This window comes from Cucurbita maxima, unplaced genomic scaffold (assembly GCF_002738345.1).
Source record: "Cucurbita maxima cultivar Rimu unplaced genomic scaffold, Cmax_1.0 Cma_Scf00007, whole genome shotgun sequence".
In the NCBI taxonomy this organism is placed as follows: Eukaryota; Viridiplantae; Streptophyta; class Magnoliopsida; order Cucurbitales; family Cucurbitaceae; genus Cucurbita; species Cucurbita maxima.
The window spans coordinates 407,062-430,154 of record NW_019272023.1 but is presented as its reverse complement, the minus strand read 5'-3'; the positions used below and the strand labels follow the sequence as shown (position 1 = coordinate 430,154).

At 38.6% G+C, this 23,093-nt stretch overlaps 6 protein-coding genes, 2 long non-coding RNA genes, 3 other non-coding genes and 1 pseudogene across 14 annotated transcripts; 4 read left to right on the top strand and 8 right to left on the bottom strand.

Moving 5' to 3' along the window:
• Nucleotides 1–10: 10 nt before the first annotated feature.
• On the top strand, nucleotides 11–3,593 carry LOC111482076. The gene is made up of 3 exons (XR_002718136.1): nucleotides 11–346; nucleotides 2,246–2,799; nucleotides 3,104–3,593. It is a non-coding gene; the product is annotated as an uncharacterized LOC111482076 (long non-coding RNA).
• Nucleotides 3,435–5,368, bottom strand: LOC111482067 (tubulin beta chain-like). The gene is made up of 3 exons (XM_023127709.1): nucleotides 4,838–5,368; nucleotides 4,476–4,745; nucleotides 3,435–4,386 (listed from the first exon to the last, which is right to left on the bottom strand). The coding sequence occupies exons 1-3, from the start codon at nucleotides 5,229–5,231 to the stop codon at nucleotides 3,710–3,712; spliced, it is 1,341 nt and encodes a 446-aa protein (XP_022983477.1). The 5' UTR covers nucleotides 5,232–5,368; the 3' UTR covers nucleotides 3,435–3,709.
• Nucleotides 5,369–6,397: 1,029 nt separating this feature from the next.
• On the bottom strand, nucleotides 6,398–7,958 carry LOC111482075. Its single transcript, XR_002718135.1, has 2 exons — nucleotides 7,348–7,958; nucleotides 6,398–7,317 (listed from the first exon to the last, which is right to left on the bottom strand). It is a non-coding gene; the product is annotated as an uncharacterized LOC111482075 (long non-coding RNA).
• Nucleotides 7,029–7,118, bottom strand: LOC111482539. The gene has a single exon (XR_002718230.1). It is a non-coding gene; the product is annotated as a small nucleolar RNA snoR27 (small nucleolar RNA).
• LOC111482538 lies at nucleotides 7,219–7,310 on the bottom strand. Its single transcript, XR_002718229.1, has one exon. It is a non-coding gene; the product is annotated as a small nucleolar RNA snoR27 (small nucleolar RNA).
• On the bottom strand, nucleotides 7,391–7,481 carry LOC111482537. Its single transcript, XR_002718228.1, has one exon. It is a non-coding gene; the product is annotated as a small nucleolar RNA snoR26 (small nucleolar RNA).
• A 28-nt stretch (nucleotides 7,959–7,986) lies between the features above and the next one.
• On the top strand, nucleotides 7,987–8,959 carry LOC111482070 (heme-binding-like protein At3g10130, chloroplastic). Its single transcript, XM_023127712.1, has one exon. It carries the CDS (start codon nucleotides 8,213–8,215, stop codon nucleotides 8,807–8,809), a length of 597 nt encoding a protein of 198 aa, XP_022983480.1. The 5' UTR covers nucleotides 7,987–8,212; the 3' UTR covers nucleotides 8,810–8,959.
• Nucleotides 8,807–9,746, bottom strand: LOC111482074 (protein transport protein yos1-like). 2 transcript variants are annotated; one of them, XM_023127717.1, is made up of 2 exons: nucleotides 9,471–9,746; nucleotides 8,842–9,216 (listed from the first exon to the last, which is right to left on the bottom strand). In XM_023127717.1, the coding sequence occupies exon 2, from the start codon at nucleotides 9,212–9,214 to the stop codon at nucleotides 8,981–8,983; it is 234 nt and encodes a 77-aa protein (XP_022983485.1). In that variant the 5' UTR covers nucleotides 9,215–9,216; nucleotides 9,471–9,746; the 3' UTR covers nucleotides 8,842–8,980. The 2 variants fall into 2 exon arrangements, with proteins under 2 accessions (XP_022983483.1, XP_022983485.1); XM_023127715.1 differs by having other exon boundaries at nucleotides 8,807–9,746.
• A 10-nt stretch (nucleotides 9,747–9,756) lies between these two features.
• LOC111481969 lies at nucleotides 9,757–11,363 on the top strand (annotated as a pseudogene).
• On the bottom strand, nucleotides 11,343–14,781 carry LOC111482064 (O-fucosyltransferase 19-like). Of its 2 annotated transcripts, none has more exons than XM_023127700.1 (8): nucleotides 14,000–14,781; nucleotides 13,388–13,463; nucleotides 13,231–13,301; nucleotides 13,047–13,135; nucleotides 12,824–12,956; nucleotides 12,515–12,747; nucleotides 11,953–12,429; nucleotides 11,343–11,869 (listed from the first exon to the last, which is right to left on the bottom strand). In XM_023127700.1, the coding sequence occupies exons 1-8, from the start codon at nucleotides 14,549–14,551 to the stop codon at nucleotides 11,614–11,616; spliced, it is 1,887 nt and encodes a 628-aa protein (XP_022983468.1). In that variant the 5' UTR covers nucleotides 14,552–14,781; the 3' UTR covers nucleotides 11,343–11,613. The 2 variants fall into 2 exon arrangements, with proteins under 2 accessions (XP_022983468.1, XP_022983469.1); XM_023127701.1 differs by having other exon boundaries at nucleotides 13,388–13,460.
• A 3,298-nt stretch (nucleotides 14,782–18,079) lies between these two features.
• On the top strand, nucleotides 18,080–21,059 carry LOC111481547 (E3 ubiquitin-protein ligase Hakai-like). Its single transcript, XM_023127021.1, has 4 exons — nucleotides 18,080–18,174; nucleotides 18,372–18,699; nucleotides 19,001–19,059; nucleotides 19,633–21,059. The coding sequence occupies exons 2-4, from the start codon at nucleotides 18,442–18,444 to the stop codon at nucleotides 20,834–20,836; spliced, it is 1,521 nt and encodes a 506-aa protein (XP_022982789.1). The 5' UTR covers nucleotides 18,080–18,174; nucleotides 18,372–18,441; the 3' UTR covers nucleotides 20,837–21,059.
• An 80-nt stretch (nucleotides 21,060–21,139) lies between these two features.
• On the bottom strand, nucleotides 21,140–23,017 carry LOC111481548 (reticulon-like protein B12). Of its 2 annotated transcripts, XM_023127022.1 has the most exons (5): nucleotides 22,811–23,017; nucleotides 22,602–22,639; nucleotides 22,078–22,258; nucleotides 21,738–21,949; nucleotides 21,140–21,658 (listed from the first exon to the last, which is right to left on the bottom strand). In XM_023127022.1, exons 1-5 carry the CDS (start codon nucleotides 22,897–22,899, stop codon nucleotides 21,489–21,491), a joined length of 690 nt encoding a protein of 229 aa, XP_022982790.1. In that variant the 5' UTR covers nucleotides 22,900–23,017; the 3' UTR covers nucleotides 21,140–21,488. The 2 variants fall into 2 exon arrangements, with proteins under 2 accessions (XP_022982790.1, XP_022982792.1); XM_023127024.1 differs by having other exon boundaries at nucleotides 22,602–23,010.
• Between the last annotated feature and the right edge of the window lie 76 nt (nucleotides 23,018–23,093).

Sequence of the window (23,093 nt, the reverse complement as noted above, 5' to 3'; positions counted from 1 at the left end):
CGGCCCATAGACAGCACTGGAATTAGAATAATCCAATGGCGGGAACTCAAAGGCTGAGAAATTCATCACAGGCTCTCGTAGCCGCCAAGAAAAAGCCACCAATATCGGCATTCCATTGGCCAATTGAATTGTTCATGGCGCCGGACGGAGTACCAGGTAGCGGCTCCTTCGTCAGTGTTGCCATTTTTCCGCATCTGGAAGCTCATCTTCTATGCGGAGAGCCAAGACAGAGGCAGAGACAAGCGAATAGAGGGCGAACCAGTCTCTGAACCGATCGATGAGGGAGATGAGAGATGTTTGAAGGAACAATCGTTTTATCGGCTCAGAAGCTCGAAGTCTGTCTGAGGTCAGAAAGTTATTGTGAAATTATGTGATTGAGTTCTGTGATATCGTATATGCCTTCTTCCACTGATGGCTATTTATTTTGGATTCACTAGAAGCACCTTTTTTAGTTTTGGCCACTCACTTAATCGATGTCTGGAATGTACTTATAGCTTGATTCACTTTCAATATGAGGCAAATACACGCTACGTTTTGCTTGTAACTGAAGATTAGGAACCGTGTCAATTCGATTGGGCATAAAGTGCAGAAGAAATTTGCATAAAGGAGATGGATAAATAATTGAAAAGAAAGAAGGTTTATTAGAAAATTAGAAAGATAGACACTTTTGAAAGAGAAGGCTCTCACACACTCTCTAATCCTCTATTACTTGTTTTTTAAGCGACGCTGTATATTACGTATACCGTGGGAAATTATGTTATCAGACGTTTAAGGTTTTTGCTTCCTACACAAATTAGTTTGTCACGATGAACAATAGGTTGATGCTTTATTATAAGATCAAAGGATTAAGTGAAGATATGGTCCGGGAGTTCAGGCATGCAGGCAGGAGTAAGCTGTAAAATTTCAGGTGAAGGTCAGAAAATAATGCATGGTTGGAAGGGAGTCCGAGGTTGGCTGAATAAGGGAATGATTATGTGTTTATAAGTAAGGAATATTATCTCCAAGTATGAGATCTTTTAGGGAAATAAAAAACAAAGCCATGAATAAACTTTGTTAAAGTAGACAATATCATACTATTGTGGAGGTTTGTGATTCCTAACATGATATAAGAGTCATGCCCTTAACTTAGTCATGTCAATAGAATCCTCAAATATCGAACAAATAAATTGGGACCCTCGAAGATGTAGTCAAAAGTGACTCAAAGTGTCGAACATAGGGTGTACTATATTCCAGGACTCTAGAGAAAGAAGTCGAACCTTAATTAAGAGGAGGCGGTTCGAGGGCTCCATAGACCTCAGGGGAGTCTCTATGGTGTACTTTGTTTGAGGGGAGAATTGTTGAAGATTGAAAATGATCTTGAGTTTATAAGTATGGAATACTATCTCCATTGATATGAGATCTTTTAGGAAAATTAAAAGCAAAGCGATGAGAGTTTATGTTTAAAGTGGATAATATTACACTATTGTGGAAATTCGTGATTCCTAACTATTACTTTCATGTTACTCTTAGGCACGGGGAGAAGAATAAGGTTATGGGTTTTGTGTTGTTCTCAAAGTAGTATTGCAGTTACCTATTGAGAATTATTAAGAGGAATAGTCACATTGGTTAATTAAGATGAAGATCATGAGTTTATAAGTAAAGAACACTCTCTATTGGTATGAAGTCTTTTGGGGAAACCACAAGTAAATTCATGAGAACTTATGCTCAAAGTGGACAATATCATACTCTTATGGAGAGTCGTAGTTCTAAACATGGTATCATAACCTTAGACATGCCAATAGAATCCTCAAGTGTCGAAAAAAATAAGTTGTGAGCCTCAAAGGTGTAGTCAAAGGTGACTCAAGTGTCAAACTGAGGAAGTACTTTGTTTGAGGCTTCTAGAGATGGAGTGTCGATCCTTGATTAAGGGGAGGCTATTTAGGAGTTCTAAAGAAGAAAGGTCTCAAGGGAGACTTTATGATGTATTTTGTTCTAGGGGAGAATTGTTGAGAATTATTAAGAGGAGTAATCTCACACTGGATAATTGAGAGGAAGATCATGAATTTATAAATTAGGAACATTATCTCTTGGTATGAGGCTTTTTGGGAAACCAAAAGCAAACCGTGAGCACTTATGCTCAAAGTAGACAATATCATTTCATTGGGGAGAGTCGTGGTTTCTAACCTCACCTTCTTACTTTCTTCCTTGGAGTTGTCAGTGTGATAAAGTATTGCTTGTGGCTAAAGTATGAATGTCCTGTTTGCAGGTTGCAGGTGTAGAAATAAAAGGTTAAACCTTGTTGATGCTGGAAGGATTTTCTGGAGCTTTAAGCATGGATATCTCCCTCTCTAACCGCATCTCCACACTGCTATTAATCTAAATCCGGTGTGCTACCTTTATTTTCCTTGGTTATCTTTTGAGCCTGCAATTGGTGTTCCTTGCATGCCTTTCCTTTTAATATCACAAAAACCTTAACAAACCCAAGCCAGTTGCATGAGCCTGCCACTGTGTATAAGGTTTTCATGGACCTACATAAAAAAGAAAAAAGTATACGATCATCTAGCCAGGTCTCGAAAGACTAAAATGTAACCAATTTGAACTAGATTATATGTATACTTCGCTTGTGACCTTAGAATCTGAGTGTGAAGAATATGGCATTACCCTGATTCCACCAATTGATTTCATATGTGAAGAGGCTCCAAATTCCTATGAAGTCAAGACCAGCCGCGCTTATTTGTATGGTATATCGAAAGAATTCGCAAATGGATATATATCTCCAAATCCGTCGACCACAAAAATGCAGTAAATGGATGGGGAAAGGTTAGTAGTCTCTTCAATCAATTTTTGTTCACATGTAAATGTATTCATCTGTCTTATTTTCTAGATTTGTGACATTAAAAAGGGTGGTTTCTGTTAGCCAAAGAACTTTATTTCAATACCTAAATATTTTCCCTGGGTGTTTTGAGTGTTGCTGGCCGTGCTTTACCGTCTCGAATAAGGTCCCGTGAGTGGGGACTTCAGTTCTTAGTTGCAAAATGAGATAACAAATTATGGTTATAGAATGAGTTACTGTAAATTTAATTTTCAACTAGTTCAAGTCATTAGTTGATGATTGTGTGAGCAGGTGAAGGAATAGCTGTTCCATCCGGCACCATTTGGGTCGAACCCCAGAAGTCTATTCTGCATTTAATGAGAAAAGATATGGGACTACGGTTGGTGCAATCAAGGCGACGAACTTCAAAGGTACGAGATATTTGATTCAATCAAGTCTAGTATTCTCATTAACTCATGTGTTAAAGTGATAGGTGTTTAGGATGATGATAGGTGTTTAGGATGGTTGGAAATTAGTCTCAGATTAGCTAATTTAACATGAAGCCTTTAGAAGAAACCAAAACTAAAGCCTTTGAAAGCTTAGGCTCAAAATGTACATTATGTTAAGCAATAGGAATTATCAAAAACAAAATAGCCTGTGATAGGAACTTCATTATGATAATATTTTCAACAGAGAAACTTGCAGAATAACAAATTATACGAGCATATGTAACTGATATTCTTCATGTCTTATCAAGATAACAGCAAATAAGAACCAAAAACGAAAAGCAAATCTTAATTGACGACAATATCATGGCCTAAAAATTCTACAGCAACATGAATTGATTTAGGCCTTCCATAAATCCACCCCACAGAGTCGCCAGAGACTGGCAAATGAAAATCCACATGTTCACGCACTTCATTCATCTTGTTCCGCACCGTCTTCATCTTCGTAGTAATCTTCTTCCTCAGCCGAAGCATCTTGATATTGCTGATACTCAGAAACCAGATCATTCATATTGCTTTCAGCCTCAGTAAACTCCATCTCATCCATACCCTCCCCTGTGTACCAATGCAAGAAAGCCTTCCTCCTAAACATGGCCGTAAACTGCTCACTCACACGGCGGAACATCTCTTGGATTGATGTTGAATTTCCAATGAAAGTAGATGCCATTTTCAATCCGGTTGGAGGAATGTCACAAACTGTAGATTTCACATTGTTGGGGATCCATTCAACAAAGTATGAAGAGTTCTTATTCTGGACATTGATCATCTGTTCATCAACTTCCTTAGTGCTCATCTTGCCTCTGAACATAGCAGATGCAGTAAGATAGCGACCATGTCGGGGATCGGCAGCACACATCATGTTCTTAGCATCCCACATTTGCTGAGTGAGCTCAGGTACTGTAAGAGCCCTGTATTGCTGGGATCCACGGGAAGTGAGGGGAGCAAAACCAACCATGAAAAAGTGGAGACGAGGAAATGGGATAAGATTGACGGCAAGTTTCCTGAGATCTGAGTTAAGCTGTCCGGGAAATCGCAAACAACAGGTCACACCGGACATCGTTGCAGAAATCAGATGGTTAAGATCTCCAACTGACCAAGAACACAAGAAAAACTATTAGATAAGGATGTAAAATTAAGAAGAGAAATTAAAGATCCAAGATCTGTGTGCAGAAACATACAGCTAGGGGTGGAGAGCTTCAGGGTACGGAAGCAGATATCGTAGAGAGCCTCGTTATCGAGTACCATACACTCGTCGGCGTTTTCAACAAGTTGATGAACAGAGAGGGTTGCGTTGTAAGGCTCAACAACAGTATCAGAAACTTTAGGAGATGGGAAAACGGAGAACGTAAGCATCATTCTGTCAGGGTATTCCTCTCTGATCTTGGAAATCAGAAGAGTTCCCATTCCAGATCCAGTCCCTCCTCCCAACGAATGGCAGACCTGGAACCCTACAAAGTTTGATCCAAACCATCTTGAGCAACAAAACGCAAGAAAGAACCCAAAAAGGGAAATCACAAAAGAGTCGGTTGGGGAAAAGTACCTTGCAGACAGTCACAATTCTCAGCCTCTTTACGAACAACATCAAGAACGGAATCAATAAGCTCCGCACCTTCGGTGTAATGTCCTTTAGCCCAGTTGTTTCCCGCACCAGACTGACCGAAAACGAAGTTATCAGGTCTGAAAACCTGACCGTAAGGTCCAGATCTGATACTGTCCATAACACCAGGCTCAAGATCCATAAGCACGGCACGAGGAACGAATCTCCCGCAACTGGCCTCGTTATAGTATACATTAATTCGATCAAGTTGAAGATCGGAATCACCAGTGTACTTACCGATGGAGTCGATGCCGTGCTCAGCACAAACCACTTCCCAGAACTTGGCACCGATCTGGTTGCCACATTGGCCTCCTTGGATGTGAAGAATCTCACGCATTTTTACAAGAAATGGAAACTAAAAAATGACTGAAAACCAGAGAAAAGGGCGAAGAAACCCTAGAGAGAGAGAGATATAGAGAGAGGGAGGGAGGGAGGGAGAGAGAAGGTAAGAGATGGAGTTAAAGGGAAATGTGGGGACGGAGGGCTCTTTATAGAAATAAAAGGAAATAACGGTTAAAATATTATTTAGGGAATTTGAAATAAATGAGCGGGAAAGAAGTTAGGGTTTGCAAAAATGAGTGTAGAAACAGCCACATGCTCCAACGGCGTTTGGTAAATGTAACGCTCCCCCGTTAGTTTCCCTTCAAATTTTGAAAACAAATATATCTGGAAACAGCTGGACGCCACCAATACTAATGTGATCTCTTTATTTTTGTTTTTTTTTTTTTGTAAGATTATAATATAAATTAGGAAATTTGGTTCACAAAAATTGGTAATACTTTAAAGCCGCGCCCCGCTGCCCGTACCCCACACCATTCAATTTTTCTTTTGACGTTTTCTGCTCTTTTCCACTTTGATTTTGAGTTGGAAAATATGTTTGTCTTCATTTTGTACTAATTTAATTACCGTTACGAAAAAGAAAAACCATTATAACAAAATTATTCACTAATACAAACTATTTACAAAGAACTCCGGAATCTCTTTTAGAAAGTCCTTTTTTCTTTTTTTCCCAGTAGATAATTACTCCATAAATCAAATAATTTACTTACCACAATGTAATGTGGAAAATATGAAATTATACTTGAGAAGCATTTGGAAAGATTCGTAGTGCTAAAAAATATCTATATCGGTTGTAGGATAAAAGTGGTTACCATGCGAGTCCAAATTTTTAATCTTATAATAAGATGTATTTCATTTAACTAATTATGTTCTTCCGACAATTCTGAAAAAAATATGTTATTTCGCCATTTAATATAATATAATATATGATACTTAATTATTGATGCATTCCAATTACCACCCGCAAATAACTCGATACAAAAGGTTAATTTTATAGTTACAAATTTGATAATAGTTCAAAAATTAAAGAATAATACCTGAATGCATGAACAATTAACCATACCAATGTAACCGGGCTTCTAAATTATATAAATTCAGTAATTGAGGATTGTAAGATTTACAATTAAAAAGAATTAGTATTCTACATTTGCACTCTCTTCGCTGCCAAAAGATTGATTTCTCCTCTACGTACCCAGAAGAACATAACATTCTCTTCTCCCAGTACAGAAGGTGTTGTAAGCATTTGAAATTACATCCCAATTATTCCGCGAGATGCAAACATTTGAGGTATATCAAGTCCAAAATAGTTTTAAGACTATATGTAGGTGTGTACAAAATTCAAACTACGTTTAGAAAACAAAACCAAAAAAAAAAAAAATTGACTTGTTTTTAGAATTTGAATTTTCAACAACATAGATCATTACGAAAACAAGAACAAAATGGCAGAAAAAGGAAATGAAAAAAGAAACCCGATGACGAGAATGAATCAAGCAGAAACAAAAGGTAATTGTTTAATTCATTAATTTACAAAATGGCATGCAATACTAATCAGTCATTAAAAAAAAAAAAAAAATCAAAACGAACAGCGAACAGCCATAAAAAGGCAAAGCAGCTTCAAGTTACTACCAATTGAGAATGGTGGATATGAAGTAGTAGGTGTTGAAAACAGGAGGAGGAGAAAAAGAAAAGGTTCTGGGGACAAATGACAACAAAACTCATCAACCACCAACCGGCAAAAAGAAAAGGTTCTGGAACGAAACCTATCCACCAACAACCATACAATGAAAACAACGCTGTTGGATCTCAGAAATCAACAATATCATCAACTCCATATAGGAACTTACAGATAGATAACGCAGTTTTTCATTAACATCATGGATCCAAGGGCTGTATTGGTAAACGCATATAATCAATTAACAATTCAAACAAATACCTATATCTCTAAGAAATAAAATATGACTCGGGGGGAAACAATAGAGTAAGAAAACAGATCTCAGAGATTATCCGTTTATCTTCAATTCCTAGCAGGAAATTGCAGATAGATAACGCAGATTTGTAATCGCATCATCGATCTAGATATGCAGCTAGAAAAAAAAAAAAAAAAAAAAAGAAACAATGACCTACAAAATCGTAAACTAACGACCTTCTAAAGAACAAAAGCATCTCAGGAACAATATTCCCCATGGGTTTCTTCATGGTAAATCAAAGTGCAAGGATAACAATAATATTGTTTCATCACCGATGCGGGCAGAAAAATGAGATTGAAGGCAGATGAACAGTAAAATACCAAATAGAAGAAGCAGGAATAACTTATAAGGACCACTGACAGCCTACAATACGAAAAGAATCGTCGACGACGACGAAGTAGCTGTATTGCAGAAAGAAGCGCGACGGTCGGCTGCGAAAAGAAAACAAACCCTAGCACTATTTTCTGAATTGATTTATGAGTGACGATTGATGAAGGAACCATTACATAGGGTGCCACAGGGCTAAGGATGTACTTTCACCCTTACAGATTTTGGGTTTTTTCCCTCTTTTTTCTTTTTTCGCGGAAGATGAATTAGGATTGTTTTATTATTTGTTTTCTGTAAAAATATTTAGGATTGTTTTATTAAGCTTATCTGAAAATAAATCGACTTCATTAATTATTTTGATAGTTCATAAATATTTCGCAGTAAAATAAGTTATAATTTTGGATGGAAATTAAAATTAATGAAAAAAAAAAAAAAAGTTTTAAACAATTGAATTGCTTACAGAGGGAAGCTGGAAGCATCTCCATCAGGCGATCCCACTTGCAGCGAAGCCGTCGTGGACGATTAAAAGCCACAAAACACCTCCGCAAGCTTCCGCCATCTATTCCATGGCTGAACTTTCCAGTTCCATTTCCCAACCCCTTCTCCAAGCAACCCCCCTTCTTCTCAACATATAAATCAGCAACCCCTAAACCTCCTTCACTATCGACATCTAAGTTTCCCAAAGATGGGTTTAATTTTCGGGAAGATCAGTGTCGAAACGCCAAAATATGAGCTGATTCAATCCACTGCGGACTACGAAATTCGCAAATACGAGCCATCGGTGGTGGCTGAAGTCACCTACGACCCGACCCAGTTCAGAGGCAACAGAGACGGTGGTTTCACTGTGTTAGCGAAATACATCGGAGCCATTGGCGAGCCACAGAACATCAAGTCCGAGAAGGTTGCTATGACGGCGCCTGTGATCTCCAAATCGGAGAAGATCTCGATGACAGCTCCGGTGGTGACAGGGGGCGAAGGAGGCGAAGGGAAGCCGGTGACGATGCAGTTTGTGCTACCAAGCAAATACAAGAAGGCCGAGGAGGCTCCTAAACCCGCAGATGGAAGTGTTTCGATAAGGGAAGAAGGGGAGAGGAAAGTGGCAGTCGTGAGATTCAGCGGAATTGCGACAGAGGGGGTGGTAGCGCAGAAGGTGGAGAATCTAAAGAAAAGCTTGGAGAAAGATGGGATTAAGGTGATTGGGGATTTTGTGTTGGCGAGATATAACCCACCTTGGACATTGCCTTCTTTGAGAACCAATGAAGTTATGATACCAGTAGAGTGATTTGATTCCTAATGTTCATACGCATTCTGTGTTTGATATTCATGTATTAGTATATCATGTCTAGTGCTCTGTTTCTTCTGAATAATACTGCCACTCTCATGTAAGATAAACTGTTATTCACTCAATACGATTATGTCATGCTTCAAGATCTATTTCATTTTGTACACTGAATCAACCAGAGAAGAGCTTGATTACGATGATGATGATGTTGAAAAGAATGAGTGGAAGTCTCAAGAATTGGCATGCATGGATGAGCCCTATTACCTGCCCTTTGAGCGTGTTTCGTCTTCCTCTCGACATCTCTGCCAATGTCCATCCTCTCCGAGAAAGAAAACGATCCTCGTTTAGAATTGCGAAGGCATTTGCAAACAACAGAAGCCCTTCCAAGAAGGTCCAGAATCCCATATCTGCATGTGCAAGAAGGAGACAACTTCTCAAATAATGAACTGATCGAGATGGTTTCGAACTTCACAACAGAAAAAGCAAAGTGGGATTCGGATATTGGACAAAATCATGAAGGAAATCTTATGATTTAGGGATGCACATCACGAACTTCGGGACCCAGAAAAAAGAAGGGGAGATAAAGGAGAACTATGAAGTTTCTGTAACGAAACTTGAAGAAATTCACGAAGAGAAATCGAAGAGATTCTCGTTTTCTCACCTTTCTTTTGATGAATCTTGAGCAGCGCGAGAACAGAGATGGAGGATTGATCGAACAACTTGTTGATTCGAGTGGAAGAAAGGAATTGAGGGGGACGACCGCTTTAATCGAGCGGTTGACGGAGATTTTCAGATGATTACAGCCGTCGGATGAACTTCTTGCATTGATAACTTCGCAAGTTCTCTATTGTATCTTGTGAGTAAAAGACAGCCAGCTCGACTTTAACTTTCTTTTGGGTTTTTGGGTTTATCTCCTAGTTTTGTTGCCAAATATGGATAATCCCTAAAATGGAAGCACCCATGGCTCATTTCAGTTCCTTCCTGCAGCCGTGTCTACTTCTACTCTTCAAAAGAAAACTAAGCGTTCTAAGAACCCCCAAATCACAGATGAAACCACAGAAGGGAACCCATTTGCTCAGGTGTCCGAAGACGAGTCAATCGATTCAATAGCTGAAAATTACGACGATGGAATGGATTTCTCATACGAAGATCCTCCACTAATCTGCTGCTTTGGCGCCGCATAGAAAGAAATTGTGCCCTCAATTCGTGTACACGATAATCAGATGCATCATGATAAGTACTCGGAGTGGAAAATGCTCCAATGGGATCCGCCGGAGTTCGCAAGGGCACCGGTGGGATCGTCCTCCAATGTCGCTATATCTCACGTTAGGCTCGGCGGACGAGCTGCGTTCATGGGGGAAGTTGGGAAGGACGATTTTTGGGACGAGATCGTGTTGATGATGAACAAAGAGAAAGTACAGACTCGAGCTGTGAAGTTAGATTTAAATTCTAGAACGGCCTGTACGTACATGAAGATCAAGTTTGAAGGCGGAAAGTTGACGATGGAAACGGTGAAAGAAGCAGGCGAGGATTCTCTGATTAGCTCTGAACTCAACCTCGCGGTGCTCAAAGAGGTATATTAGCCATTCACTCAAACGGGGTGTTGTTTAGAGACTTGTTGAGAAGAGAAATTGTGCTTGTTTCATTGCAGGCAAGGATATTCCATTTCAGTTCACAAGCTTTGATGTCCACTGCAATGGAATCAACGCTCTTCAAGGCTCCAGTTGTCCAAGAAGTTTGGTGGACTCATCTTCTTCGATTTAAATTTGCCATTGCCTTTGTGGAGACCACAGGACAAAACTCGAGAATATGTCAAGAAAGCCTGGAATGAAGCTACATTATTGAGGTTTCAAGGCAAGAACTAGAGTTTCTGCTACATGAAGAATACTACAAAAACAAAAGGAACTACAGACCTCAATACTATGCTCAAACTATTGAACAGACCAAGAATCGGCGAGACTATTACCATTACACAGCAGAGGAGATATCGCCCTTATGGCACCATCGCCTCAAGTTATTGTTCGTGACAGACGGAATGATGCGGATTCATTACTATACTCCTTGGGTGATCTGTACAGAAGATGTGCTCATCACACCATTCACCTGCGACAGGAGGGGTTCTGGTGATGCTGTTGTAGCTGCTGGGATCATGAGAAAGCTAACTACTTTCCCGGAGATGTTCGAAAGCCAAGAGCAACACAGAATCTGAAAGAGCAGGTCTATGTACCATCAATGTGGTAGGTTTAAATATCCCTTTTGAGTTCGCATTGTTCTAATTTGAGCTTTAGAACAATGGATTCATCTCTGATGTCTATCTCTTTTCCTCTTACTCAAAAGTCAGCCAGTGGAGTGAAGAAGAAGAAGAAGAAGGGAGAGAGAAGCATGGAAGAAATGGCAATTTACCTTTTCTTTTCAAAATTTTTACTTTATGAATCAATGGGAAGAAGATGAGATGGATAATGATGCAAAGAATGACGAAGGGAATGAATAACTTTTGTCTGTGTAAAAACTAACCTGATTTACTAATAAAAAGGAAAAACTACATCTGAACTGACTCCCTACCTCACCTACCAGTTATCATAATCCTATTCACTAACAATTTACCTAAAAAAGAAGGAAAGAAACAACTCCTAGCAAACCCTCCGAGTATTATCCTCCATCTGGGTCATATGATTCAACTTCTTATGGCTTGGAAAATGGAAGTCAAGTTTGAGGAACGCAGAAGAGCGAGGTCCCTAGAGCAATGGTGCACATATTACGAATTTAGCGGAAGAAGCAACGAGCACGCAGTGAAATCATAAAACCTATCTCTGCAGTGAAGCTTTATGATTTCGTTTCTCATCAGTTTTTGGTCTCAATGTTTGATTCTGAGACTTCATGCAAAGACAGCCGGGATAGGGATTAGCATAAAAATTCTCCTCTAGCCTCGGACTCTCTCCGGCTTGTCTAACATATGGGGAACCCAGTCTGTCTTTTTGCAATTCCTTCACTTCTTTGGAGAATTCTTCCCACGAGATGGCCTCCTCCTCCAACTGGTCGATCAACCTCACTAGATTTTGCCTGAAAAAAATGAAATGATATTGAGGCGCCCGGTAGTGTCAAACCAACACACCAACATAGAGCATTATTAGTCTCCAACAAACCTGTCAGGATTTATAGTCTTTCTGAATCCTCCAAACCTCCTGTGCCCCTGCACTGCTTTAGCCATGTTTCCATCATAGGTATAAACAAACACATCACTCTCTACTGCCACGATATAATCCAAGGCTGCCATGCGATTCTGGTACGGCTTAAATGGCTCCAATTCCTCCTTCGTTGCAAGAGTTGAATGAGAAAACACATTGGGGTATTTGGATCGAAAGGCCTCCATGCTATCTCTCCCAAAAATCTCCCCCGCAACAATGTAGATTTTTGTCGTGGAAGGGTAATCCAAGGCTTTAAGCAACAGGGCTGCCTCCATAGGTGTCATTGGGCAGCCTCCTACAAGTCGCTTTTCTTTTGCATCTATCTCTTTCTCCTTCCAATGCTTCACATTGTATCTCATAACTTTGAGCTCCTCATTTTCCTTCGCCGTCAGGTTGTGGCTGCACCCTGTGAATGCAAGCATGTCTTTCTCATACCTGAAATTCAACATTTACATACTTTGGTTACTCTCTATGCTATCAAATAACACCCCAACCCAAGTGCTTCAACAGCTGAGACTACCTCAGATGGAGGGCAATATATGGTTCGTCATCCTTTCTTAATCTATCAACTAAAACCTTCCCAAGATCCTCAATCTTCTTCGTGAACCGTAGAGCATCGTAATTGGCTCGGCATCGAAGCTTCTGAACGTACGATGGCAAACCATTATTAGAGATACGAGAATCAGTGTGGGTGAGCATCAACACTTTGTGTCGCTTTAACAAACGTAGCATCTCTCCTCGGTAATAGCTAGCCTGCACATTTAAATAGATTGTGAGAAATAGCATCAAAGAATTACGATTGACATCTAAAATTGATGTTTTCTTAGACCTTGGACCAGGAAACTGGAGCCTTGACATAAGGTTTCACCGCTGCCAAACGTCGAGGCAGGGTCTCAACGATTTCGATATCATCTCTTAGAACATCAATGAAGTGCCTCCAGTCAAAAATATCTTTGAAATCACTGCAAAAACCAAAGTTCATCATAAATTATATGCAAAACAATCAGCAAGCAAAGACTTGGGAGTATGCATAAAGGGAGAAACGCAAGTACCTTGGATCTGTCCAAAAGGACTGGTGATCAAGCGAAGGAAGAACAAGGGTGGCATTCATAATCTTAGCAACAGCAACCATATCACATATCTGGAAGCAAGTTAAGGCATATCTTAGTTAGAAAGATCATGGGTATGATTTAGCTGACTATTTTAGCTCTTGAAAAACTAGCGAAAACATCTCACCCCTGTTCTCATCTGATTCAATCCTCCATTGGCATGTACAAGAAGATATCCATTTGTTTTACCCCGACGTCCTACCGAATCAAGTTTAGAAATGAGAAACAAATTCAATGGGTTCTAAAATCCTTGCCTTACAGATTAAGGGAACTATTACACATACTTATTCGATTCCTGGGTCGAGTAATGCACTGATAGAAATTGTCGCTCTTTGGCTTCATCCAAATTTCAGGCGTCTGCTAAACATGATATAAAATAAACACAATGCAATCAGCTGTGAATCTCGTAAACTCCAACGAACATTCTAATGCACAAACAGACAAATTTTGAATATAATTAATTGCATTCATTGAATTGAGTGGTTCAAAGTAGAAGAAAACGAAATGGGTTGGCAGCCAAAGCGACAAACATAACGGCGAATTGAAAGAAAAAGAAAGCAAAATTCTGGTTACAAAAAGTTAGTAGTCGCAACCCTTGATGAGGATGCATTTATTGCCAGCCCCCCACTACTATTTATTGGTGTCGATCACCAACATACAATTCCAGAAACAGTTCAGATTGAATGAGATGCAAAATAAAATAAAGAAATAAAAACAATGGGTTTTTTAATTCCAGAAAAGGAAAAGAGAAAGAAAAAACAATTAAATTCAATTCCTGGAGAAAGGCCACACATCACGCCATCTTTCCTTTTGACTGGAGGACTAATGCTATTGGGATGGAATATTTTGCAGAACGAAACAGAGAAGAAAAAGGAATTAAAAAAAAAATTACTCACAGAAATTTTCTCGAGAAGGCGCTTGGGGACGACGGCTTCGTCCTCGGCAACGGCCCTTTGCGCCATGGCCCAATCCTCTTTGAAGGTCTGTATGATGAGTTGTCCTTTATCGATCATCTTGCCATTAATCTCCACATGTGAATTGAGGAAGGAAAACTTGAAGAACACGGTTAGAACAGCCATGAACATCAAAATCAAAAAAATCATACGCCCAAAGTTCCTTCCGGATACTAATGACCGGACGATCATGGGCGTCAATAAAAGGCCTTCTTCCATCTTGAGAAGCCAAGTCTCGGGCACCCAACAGAATGCCCGAGCCCGAAACAAACATTGCCTAATCATGGGATGTTGAACATGATGGTGAAGGTGATGATGGTGGAGGTGGGACCCGACATTGGAGACGTTGGAATTGTCTTCCTCATCATACAATTCTGAAGAGTTGGAGATTCGGGAATCGGGGTCCATAAAGTCTGTTACACGTCGTCTGGTCTTGGCCTGTCCGCCGTGTAGTGGACTCCCATTGCAAGAATTGGCCGGAGCGCCGGAAGACATATGTGAGCGATTCAAATATATTGAAATAGCTGTGTTTCTCTGCGTGCGTGATATGTTGTTGGACCGAGACAGATTGGGAAAGAAACAACAACGAACTAGATGAAAATCCAAAAAACGATTTTCTGAATATGATTTGGAGAAGAAAAGCCAATTTTCAGTGAATATGATTTGGAAAGAGAATAGAAATGATTTGGAAAAAGAATAGCCGTATTGTATGGCCGGCAAAGGGTGAATATAATTTTGGGTGTTTATATATAGCCTCTGAAATCTACTATGCTGATTTTCTCTCAAACTCTCTCCCTCCCACTAAATCCAAATGATTACACTTTGGATTTATAGTCATATTCTACCGTTAAATAAAAAGTTTCCTTTTCCATACTCTCCATTATTAGATGTAATTGTCTTCCTAATAACTATTGTACCATAGTTAAATTATTAAATATCCTCCAATTTTGGTGTTTGTTTTACATCACAACTTTTTCCATTTTTACTACTTACACCTTTATTTTTTTAATAATTTTTTTTAATAAAATGAGTATAACAAACTTATTTATATAATTAGATCTAAATATATATTCATTAATTTTCTGCTATTCTTATCCTTCATCTTACCCATTATAACTTATTAAAAAAACAAAATTTAGATATATAATAAATACAAATTTCAAAATTTCAAGATTTCTTTATATAATTTAATATGGTCTTTTTTTTTAATATATGTAAATTTGAATCTTAAATATTTTAGATTACGATTTATTTATTTATTTATTTAATACAAGTATATAATTTTAGCTATTAGCATCTTTTTAGCAAGTTTAAATTATATATTTTATTGGGCTAAAAATAGTTACAATTTTCGAAAGTAAATTTAGCTGGTTTGTTATATCTAAATCTAAATCGTTTTATTTATTTATTTGTTTTTGGAAAATGGTTATTATGTTATCGGCAACTACTCAAAAAATAAAAAATTATTAAAAAAATATATTCGGTCCTGGTCTGGTCTATTAAATTAAAAAATCCAACATTTTATAAGCCTAATCAGAAATTTCATATTTTTGAGAATTCAAAATAGAAAATGGAATTCATTATCAAATTTGTTAACAAAAAAAATTATACAGGTAAACGAAGATTAATAATAAATTAAGAGAATATTAAAAGGAATGGAAACTAGGATTCTATGTTTACAAACACTTTCCAGTCCATTAATTAATACATATTAATCCCAAAAGCTATATTAATCACGCCTAATCTCTCACTTTTGTGTAAAACTACACTTCTTTTTCTTTTTTTTCTTTTATTTGTGGGAGTGGGCAGCTATTAATTATGTATTTAAATTCTGCGTGTTGGACAGTTACACACAAGAGCAAGAGCAGGTGCATGAAACACGATCTTAACCGACATTCCACATTCATAAAGTTAAAAAGACAGGTGGCGTGATCGCATTAATTGAAGCCGCTTCTGTCCCCACAGTGTTACTCCCAGTACCATGATAGGGTTGATCAATGATGAATATTGATTGACGTTTGTTGTTTGGAAGAAATGAGTACGTGTAGTCAGGATGTAGAGAATGGAAGAAGGTACTAATTGCCTCGTTATATGAGGAATTTTGTAAGCTTGCACGATCTGCCCATTCGTGCTTTAATTTGATTGGTCTCTACTCAGATCCAACAACGTTAATAAATGGAATTCAATTCAAAAACCTAGCTTCAATTTTACACTTTATTATACTTTACATCTAAGTTCCATTAGTTATTTATATTTATGGATTATTTTATGGTTAATCAATGTCTCACGTACCATGTTAATTATTTACCTTTATGAGTGAACATCGAAAAAGCAACTTGAAAAGAAAATCGAAGTTAATATTTAGTGTAATTATTTTTTTTCGATTATAAATGTCTTGTACAATTATGAAATTTGACTCACATTTGTTACGAAATTCATATTAATCTTAACGAGAACGGCCGATATATAAGTAAAGATATGAGATTACGATATGGAAGCCTAAAATAATATTGGAAAGAAAATAGAAATTAAAAATAAGTAGGATAATTCAAAGATTTTGACTATTGGAGTTTGGTAGGCAACCAGAAGCTTACCTGGGCCCTCCCCTCCCGTAAATAATTGAATTATTATGGAATTGAATTGAAGTTAAAAATCCATTTAGTTCGAGCAGTTTGGTACTTTTTCACCAACATATCATTCTAAATATCTTTTTTCTTCTCTCTTAAAAACCAAATGTTTCAGTGACAAATGTAATCCCAACAAAATGTTTCCTTAGTCTAGTGATAAATGTAATCCCATTATCTATACAACATTACTCATGCCTCAAAGTTTCATTTTTATTTTTATTTATTTTTATTAGGATATTCACACTTTAAAATCATCAGTCACCTAGTTTATTTATTATTATTGTACGTCAAAAAAACATTCAAATTTTAAAATTATTAAATAAAAAATATAAATTTTAAATATCCAGAGGTAATTATTAAATAAATTTTAAATTTTAAATTTTTTTATATAATTTAGCTATTCAATAATAAAATTTAAATTAGTAGTGAAATTAGAAGTACTTCTATCTGATACTTTTGAAAGACTAGCTATGATTTTGGTCAAATGCTTCATCAAATTATCTTTAGTTGTTAGTTTGAATCCGACGGGTAGGATTTTTTGTTTCGTTTTGTTCTCGTTTTGCAGCCCACAGGCTCAACAAACTTTCGGCAAGTCATATTAGTCTTTAAACTGTAGTGGGTCAAATATCTATCCGATCATCTTTAGGTTGTTGGTTCGAATCTGACAAGTTGGATGGTTTTAGCATTATTCTTTGTTTCGTTTTGTTATCGGCCCAACAGACTTACTGTGTGTCAAGTCATATTAATGTTTAGTAACGCCACAAAGAAATAATTATATTTTGTTATCAATCTGACCTTACCTCGGTTGGTAAAGCGAAGGACTGTAGTGGGTCAAATTCTGGTTAGATAATCTTTAGGTCGCCGGTTTGAATCCGGCAAGATGGGTGCTTTTGGCATCATTCTTTGTTTCATTTTGTTTTTGTTATTCGGCCCAACAAACTTACGGTGTACTAATGTTTAGTTTCGGGGAGAAATAAATAATGATTACATCTTGTTGATCAATCCGACCTTAGCTTGGTTGGTAGAGCGGAGGATTGTAGTAGATTACATTTTGTTGATCAATCCGACCTTAACTCAGTTGGTAGAGCGGAGGACTGTATATTTTGTTCATCAATCCGACCAAGCTCAATTGGGAGAGCAAGTAAAATACCTATGGCAGATGACCTTAGTGGGTAAAGCGGAGGGAAAGAAATAATATATTTTGTTCATGCGACCTTTAGCTTAGCTTGGCTCTAGTAGGTAAAATACCTTGGGGCAGATCCGATCTTTTATTCGGCCCAAAGGCCCAACAAACTTAACGAGCGGCATGTCGTATTATAGTTTATTAACGCCAGAAAGTTGAACGACGTGTCGTATTACCGCCTACACGTCCTGTTTGTTCACTGATATATCGGAATCGGAGAATCCCTTGTTCTATTTGGGAGAAAATAAGCGGAAGGCGAACGGGGAGACTGTGCGGAGGAAGCGAATCAGATAGCTCCTGCTTCGCCAGTAAGCTTCTTTCTGTAATGCTGAATTTCTATGGCTTCCAGTGTACAAATGCCCCAATCAATTAGGGTTTCCATCTTAAATTATTTCTCCCCAGACTGGCATGTTCCTGTAGTTCGTTGAATTGCTTCTTTTACGTCTTTCGTTTCTTTCCAAGTTTATCTGTTGCTGCAAACTCTCGTTACGCCTTGCTTTTTTAGATTGGGTTTCTGGAGAGGGAGGCAACTAGTTTCATTCTTGTTTGGGGAAAGAGGTGGAGAAGATAGAAATATGCTTCAGATCCGGCTTAGCAAAGTTCCACAGGCTGAAGGTGGTGCTGGGGCAGTGAAGCCCTCGCCGGCGGAGTCTGTGACGGTCGCATGCCCTGACCACCTCGTTCTTGCTGATCTCCCTGTAGCAAAAGGCATTGGTGCGGCTACCGCTGCTTCCATTGTCAAGTCTGTGGGTCGCAGGTCTCGCCGTCAGCTTGGAGAACGAGTTCATTTTTGTGTCAGATGCGACTTTCCTATTGCAATTTATGGTCGCCTGGTATTTTTCTCCACTAACTTCTTGTTATTTTTGCTAGTTGATTTGCCTACTTTCGGTCCATGGAAATCATTTTCATATATAAAAGATGGTTTTCAATCTGATATATCTTTTTTCGCCAAAGCGGTTTGCATCACTTTTATCATCTATGGATACTGGTTTCTGCCAATTTGTACAAATATAATGTTGGGGCTAGGACAATACGATGTGATTATTTTATTCATATCTGCAATGTCCTTGCCTCTGGAATGGAGGCCTCTGATATGCTTCTTATGAGCTAATCAGTGGTTTGCCTTTCTTGCAGAGTCCCTGTGAGCATGCCTTCTGTCTTGATTGTGCAAGAAGCGATTCTTTGTGCTACCTGTAAGTAAAAAGGCTTTCAAGTTCTTAACGAGACCATTAAAGGTTCTTTTGTGTTCAGAATGTCACAACTGATTGCCTATATTTAGTTCATTTTCCCTTTTCTATTGCAAAAACTCGCTATCATGTTCTTCAAATATTAGTTGTTTTCTTTGCTTATTAGTTTGTATACTGCACACAGTTTTCTAATGACAGCAGGATTCAGCTTTTCCTTTTATTTCTTACTAAGAGAGTTCATGGAGCAGGAATTTACAGCACCAGAATTGAAGATATGATCAGCGTGTATGAATTTGAATCACAAGAAAGAACTAATATTTTTGGAATTTTTTTAAAAGACGTACTTGTTTCAGTTTGAATTGAAATTTTGATCAACATAGAATCCTATAATATATTCAATCATCCATTATGGCATTTGAATGATGAAAATAAAGATGCTGTGACAGATCAGCTATAGTTACATTGTACATAATGAACTCTCATTTGATTTTAATATTTGGAGGGTTTTTGTGTACTTTATGATAATGTTATGAAGATGACTTTAGAAATTATGATACACTCATGATTTTTGTGACACAGTTGTGATGACCGCATCCAGAAGATTCAAACTATAAAAATGATGGAGGGGATCTTCATTTGTGCTGCCCCACACTGTCTCAAGTCTTTTCTAAAGAGGACTGATTTTGAATCTCATATACACGAGAGCCATGCTGACCTTCTTAAGCCAAATGCAGAGAAGGAAGATGGAAATGAAATTGAGGCCCATAGTGCTAAACAATCTACAGCTTCTGAGACGTCAGTCCGATGTCCATTGAGACCACTCATATCTCCAGGTTCCAATTCCCAGCCACAAGAACGTGAGGAAAAATTTCATCGACAACAATCTAGAGACCAACCTAGATCTGGCATGCAGCAAAAGCAAGCGCCAATTTTGGGTCAGAACCAAATTAATACATCTGAGTCTCAACAAGACAGCGGCCATTCACAAGGCTTCGATAGACATGGTCCTCATGGCCGTTTTCCCCCTCAAAACTTTGACGCACAGGGTGCTCCACATCAGGAGTCCAGTCAGTTTTCAGAGAAACAGCAAGGAATTCTATCCGACACTCCATATTCTCAGTATCCTCCTTTGCAACCAATTCCGCCACCAAATTATGTGGTTCCACCTAACTCTAATCCAATGTTGACCCCCCCTCTACCATTTGGTTATCCTCCTTTTCCAGTTGAGGGAGCTCAACAATATTACAGTACACCCTATGAAGTGCCACGGCAGGACACTGCAGCAGCAGAGACTGGATCCGAGCAAGGGTCACTGCTAGGCTTTCCACCAGGTGCAGCAGGAGGAATGAATTTCTCAGCAACTTATCCGCACCCTTGGAATGCTGGACAAGCCGGTATTCCTTATGATCATGCTGCTGGAGGTCAAGGAATGCCTGATGCTTTTGCTAATACGCCTGATTCTCAAGGAAAACATGGATTTTATCCAGGAGATTATAGACGCAGCCCTGGAGGCATGCCCGTGAATTCTACTGTCTCGTCTATGGCCAACAAAGGGATGGATCAGGGGCATGCATCAGGTAGTACGATGGACTTAAGGGATGGTAAAGGTATATTGGCACCACAGCCTCTAATACAATTGCCCCCACCCCCACGACCCCCACCGTTCTTGTCGCATAACAAGCGGGGTAAGTTTTATCCAGGAGATACGGATCATGATGGGCAAAACCTTGGATGGCAGAATGACAACCATAGCCGAGATAGCTTTGGAAGTGGCCAAGACTGATGATTTTTCCATGGCTCGTTCTTTGTTTCCTTGGCTGTATACTTCCAGCCATTGTTTTGATCAAATTTGCATCAGCGTTAGAATGTCTGTATATTTGAACTTGATGCTTAATGGGAAAGTTTTTCCCTTGGAGAACTTTTTGAGTATAAATAGTCATTTGAGATGTTGAGATCAATGTCATATGATGCAATAGTGACAGTAGATGAGAGTATCATCATTGAAGAAGTTTTGAGAAGTTGTTACTAAAAGCATCCTATTGTTTATCAATTCTGATAATTAAAGGACATTGCTTGATGAAGAAGATTTATAAGAAAATGTTGCAATCTTTATTTGACATTAAAAGGCTTGAAATACCAATTACAGCAGCAGCAGCTGCAGCTGCTTAGGCTGCATATGTAAATACATTATCAACTTGCCTGTAAAACCCCAATCACCCAAATGGGGGAAGATAAATTCATAATATGCCGATTCTAAATACATCTTTTTAACAGGAATTAGAGAAAATGGAAACCAAAGTTATGAACAAAATACAATCATCTCTCAGGCTTCTGTCACTGATGAGGGGTTCTAGCCATTAGCCAAGGTGGGTTGAAAGAACACCATGAAACATCCAAAATGAAATAAGAAAGCCATGAAGAAGGGAGACTGCTGATCAGCTCAGCTTTTCTTTCTCCAAAATCCATTGTTGGTATGTCAGAACTCGCTTCTCATCCAATTTCACATAAAACTGATGCAATTTTCTGTACATCAATACGACCTGCCTATCTACGTAATCTTCATACTTCTCATACAATGCGGGGATTGTCAGCACGAGTAAAAGGCCTGTCATTGAGAGCAAAAAATGGCCATTAAATCTATCAATCTACACACAGAATTACGGAAACTGAAGACTGAAACTTACTGGTGTAACATAAAGTGATAAGATCAGTCAAGCCACTGATAACTGAAATCACCCACAGGCAAGCAGCTACTTTGAAGAACAATCTGGGGTTTTTTCCCATGGCTATATCTTGTGAAACAGACAGAAAATCATTCACATGGGAGCGAATGAAAGATGCAGCTTCGTTCACCATATCTTCTGAGAGATGCAACTCAGGAAGAGGCGGCGCGGGTCTGTTCAGAAAGGTAGCAGATTCAGAAGCAACCTTAATCGAGGTACTTGGAAGATTTGATTAGCCTGGAAACAAGGAATCCACAGATTTGGCCCAGAATAGTTAAGAGGCAATCTCCGAATAGTTTACCTGTTGAGAATGGATGCAGATTTGGCCCAGAGAAAGATAATGGTAACAAGAAGAAGTAGAACACTGGAAATTAAAGACAAAAGGGTGTAACCACATCTCTCAAACACCACCCAAGTCGCCACCGTAATTGACAGAATCCACAGAGTTAGATCCTTCCGCCTCCAAAGAATTACATCTGCCACTGAACAGATTAAAAACACCAAGAGTTAAACCCATTCATTGTTATGTTTATTGGATCGCAAACGCAATCTTAATTAGCTTTGAGGAGTAATCATCCTACAACTCTATCAGCTGCAGTGACAAGCAGAATCCACAGAAATTTTTCAGCAATTCAAGAATACATTGCACTAGCGATGCAGAAAAGAAGAGAACAGTTCATCGATGAAAATTTTCGGAAACAAACAATCAATGCTTCGAAATTCGACATCTCACTCAAAAGAAGACCGATACAGAGTAATCGGATAGGAATTCAAAGAGGATCCATGAAAATAAAACAACCCAGAAATCAGAAAATCTAGTCGTACCAATACCGCCGCCAACAATTTCGTGAAGAGTTCGCTGCCTACAAAACAAACGATCGGAGGAACCCATCAAAAGAACAGAAACGAAAGGATGTTGATCCCAGTTGAGCTTTGAAAATACCCTAAAGAAACAGTGAGGTCGGAAGCAGGAGCCAGTAGAAAAGGAAAAACAGGAGTTCTGTATAGCTTTTTTGTTGTCTACTCTCTGTTACCTCTTTGAGTTTTCTGAGAGTCGTGAGGGCAGACTAGTTGAAATGGAAAGAAATGGGAATTGGGCCAACTGACAGGTCAAAAGCGTCATGCCCCTCGTGGCCTTTTATTCTCCTTCTCCATCATTCATCTGCCCACCGGAAATGGTATGAAAACTTATGTCCTTTTTACTGCTTACAAAGACAGAGGAAGACGATAATACTCTTTGTATTGACCTCTGATAAAACAATGTTGAGATTGAGCTTGCAAGGCTTTTTTTTTTTTTTTTTTTTTTTTTTTTTAACT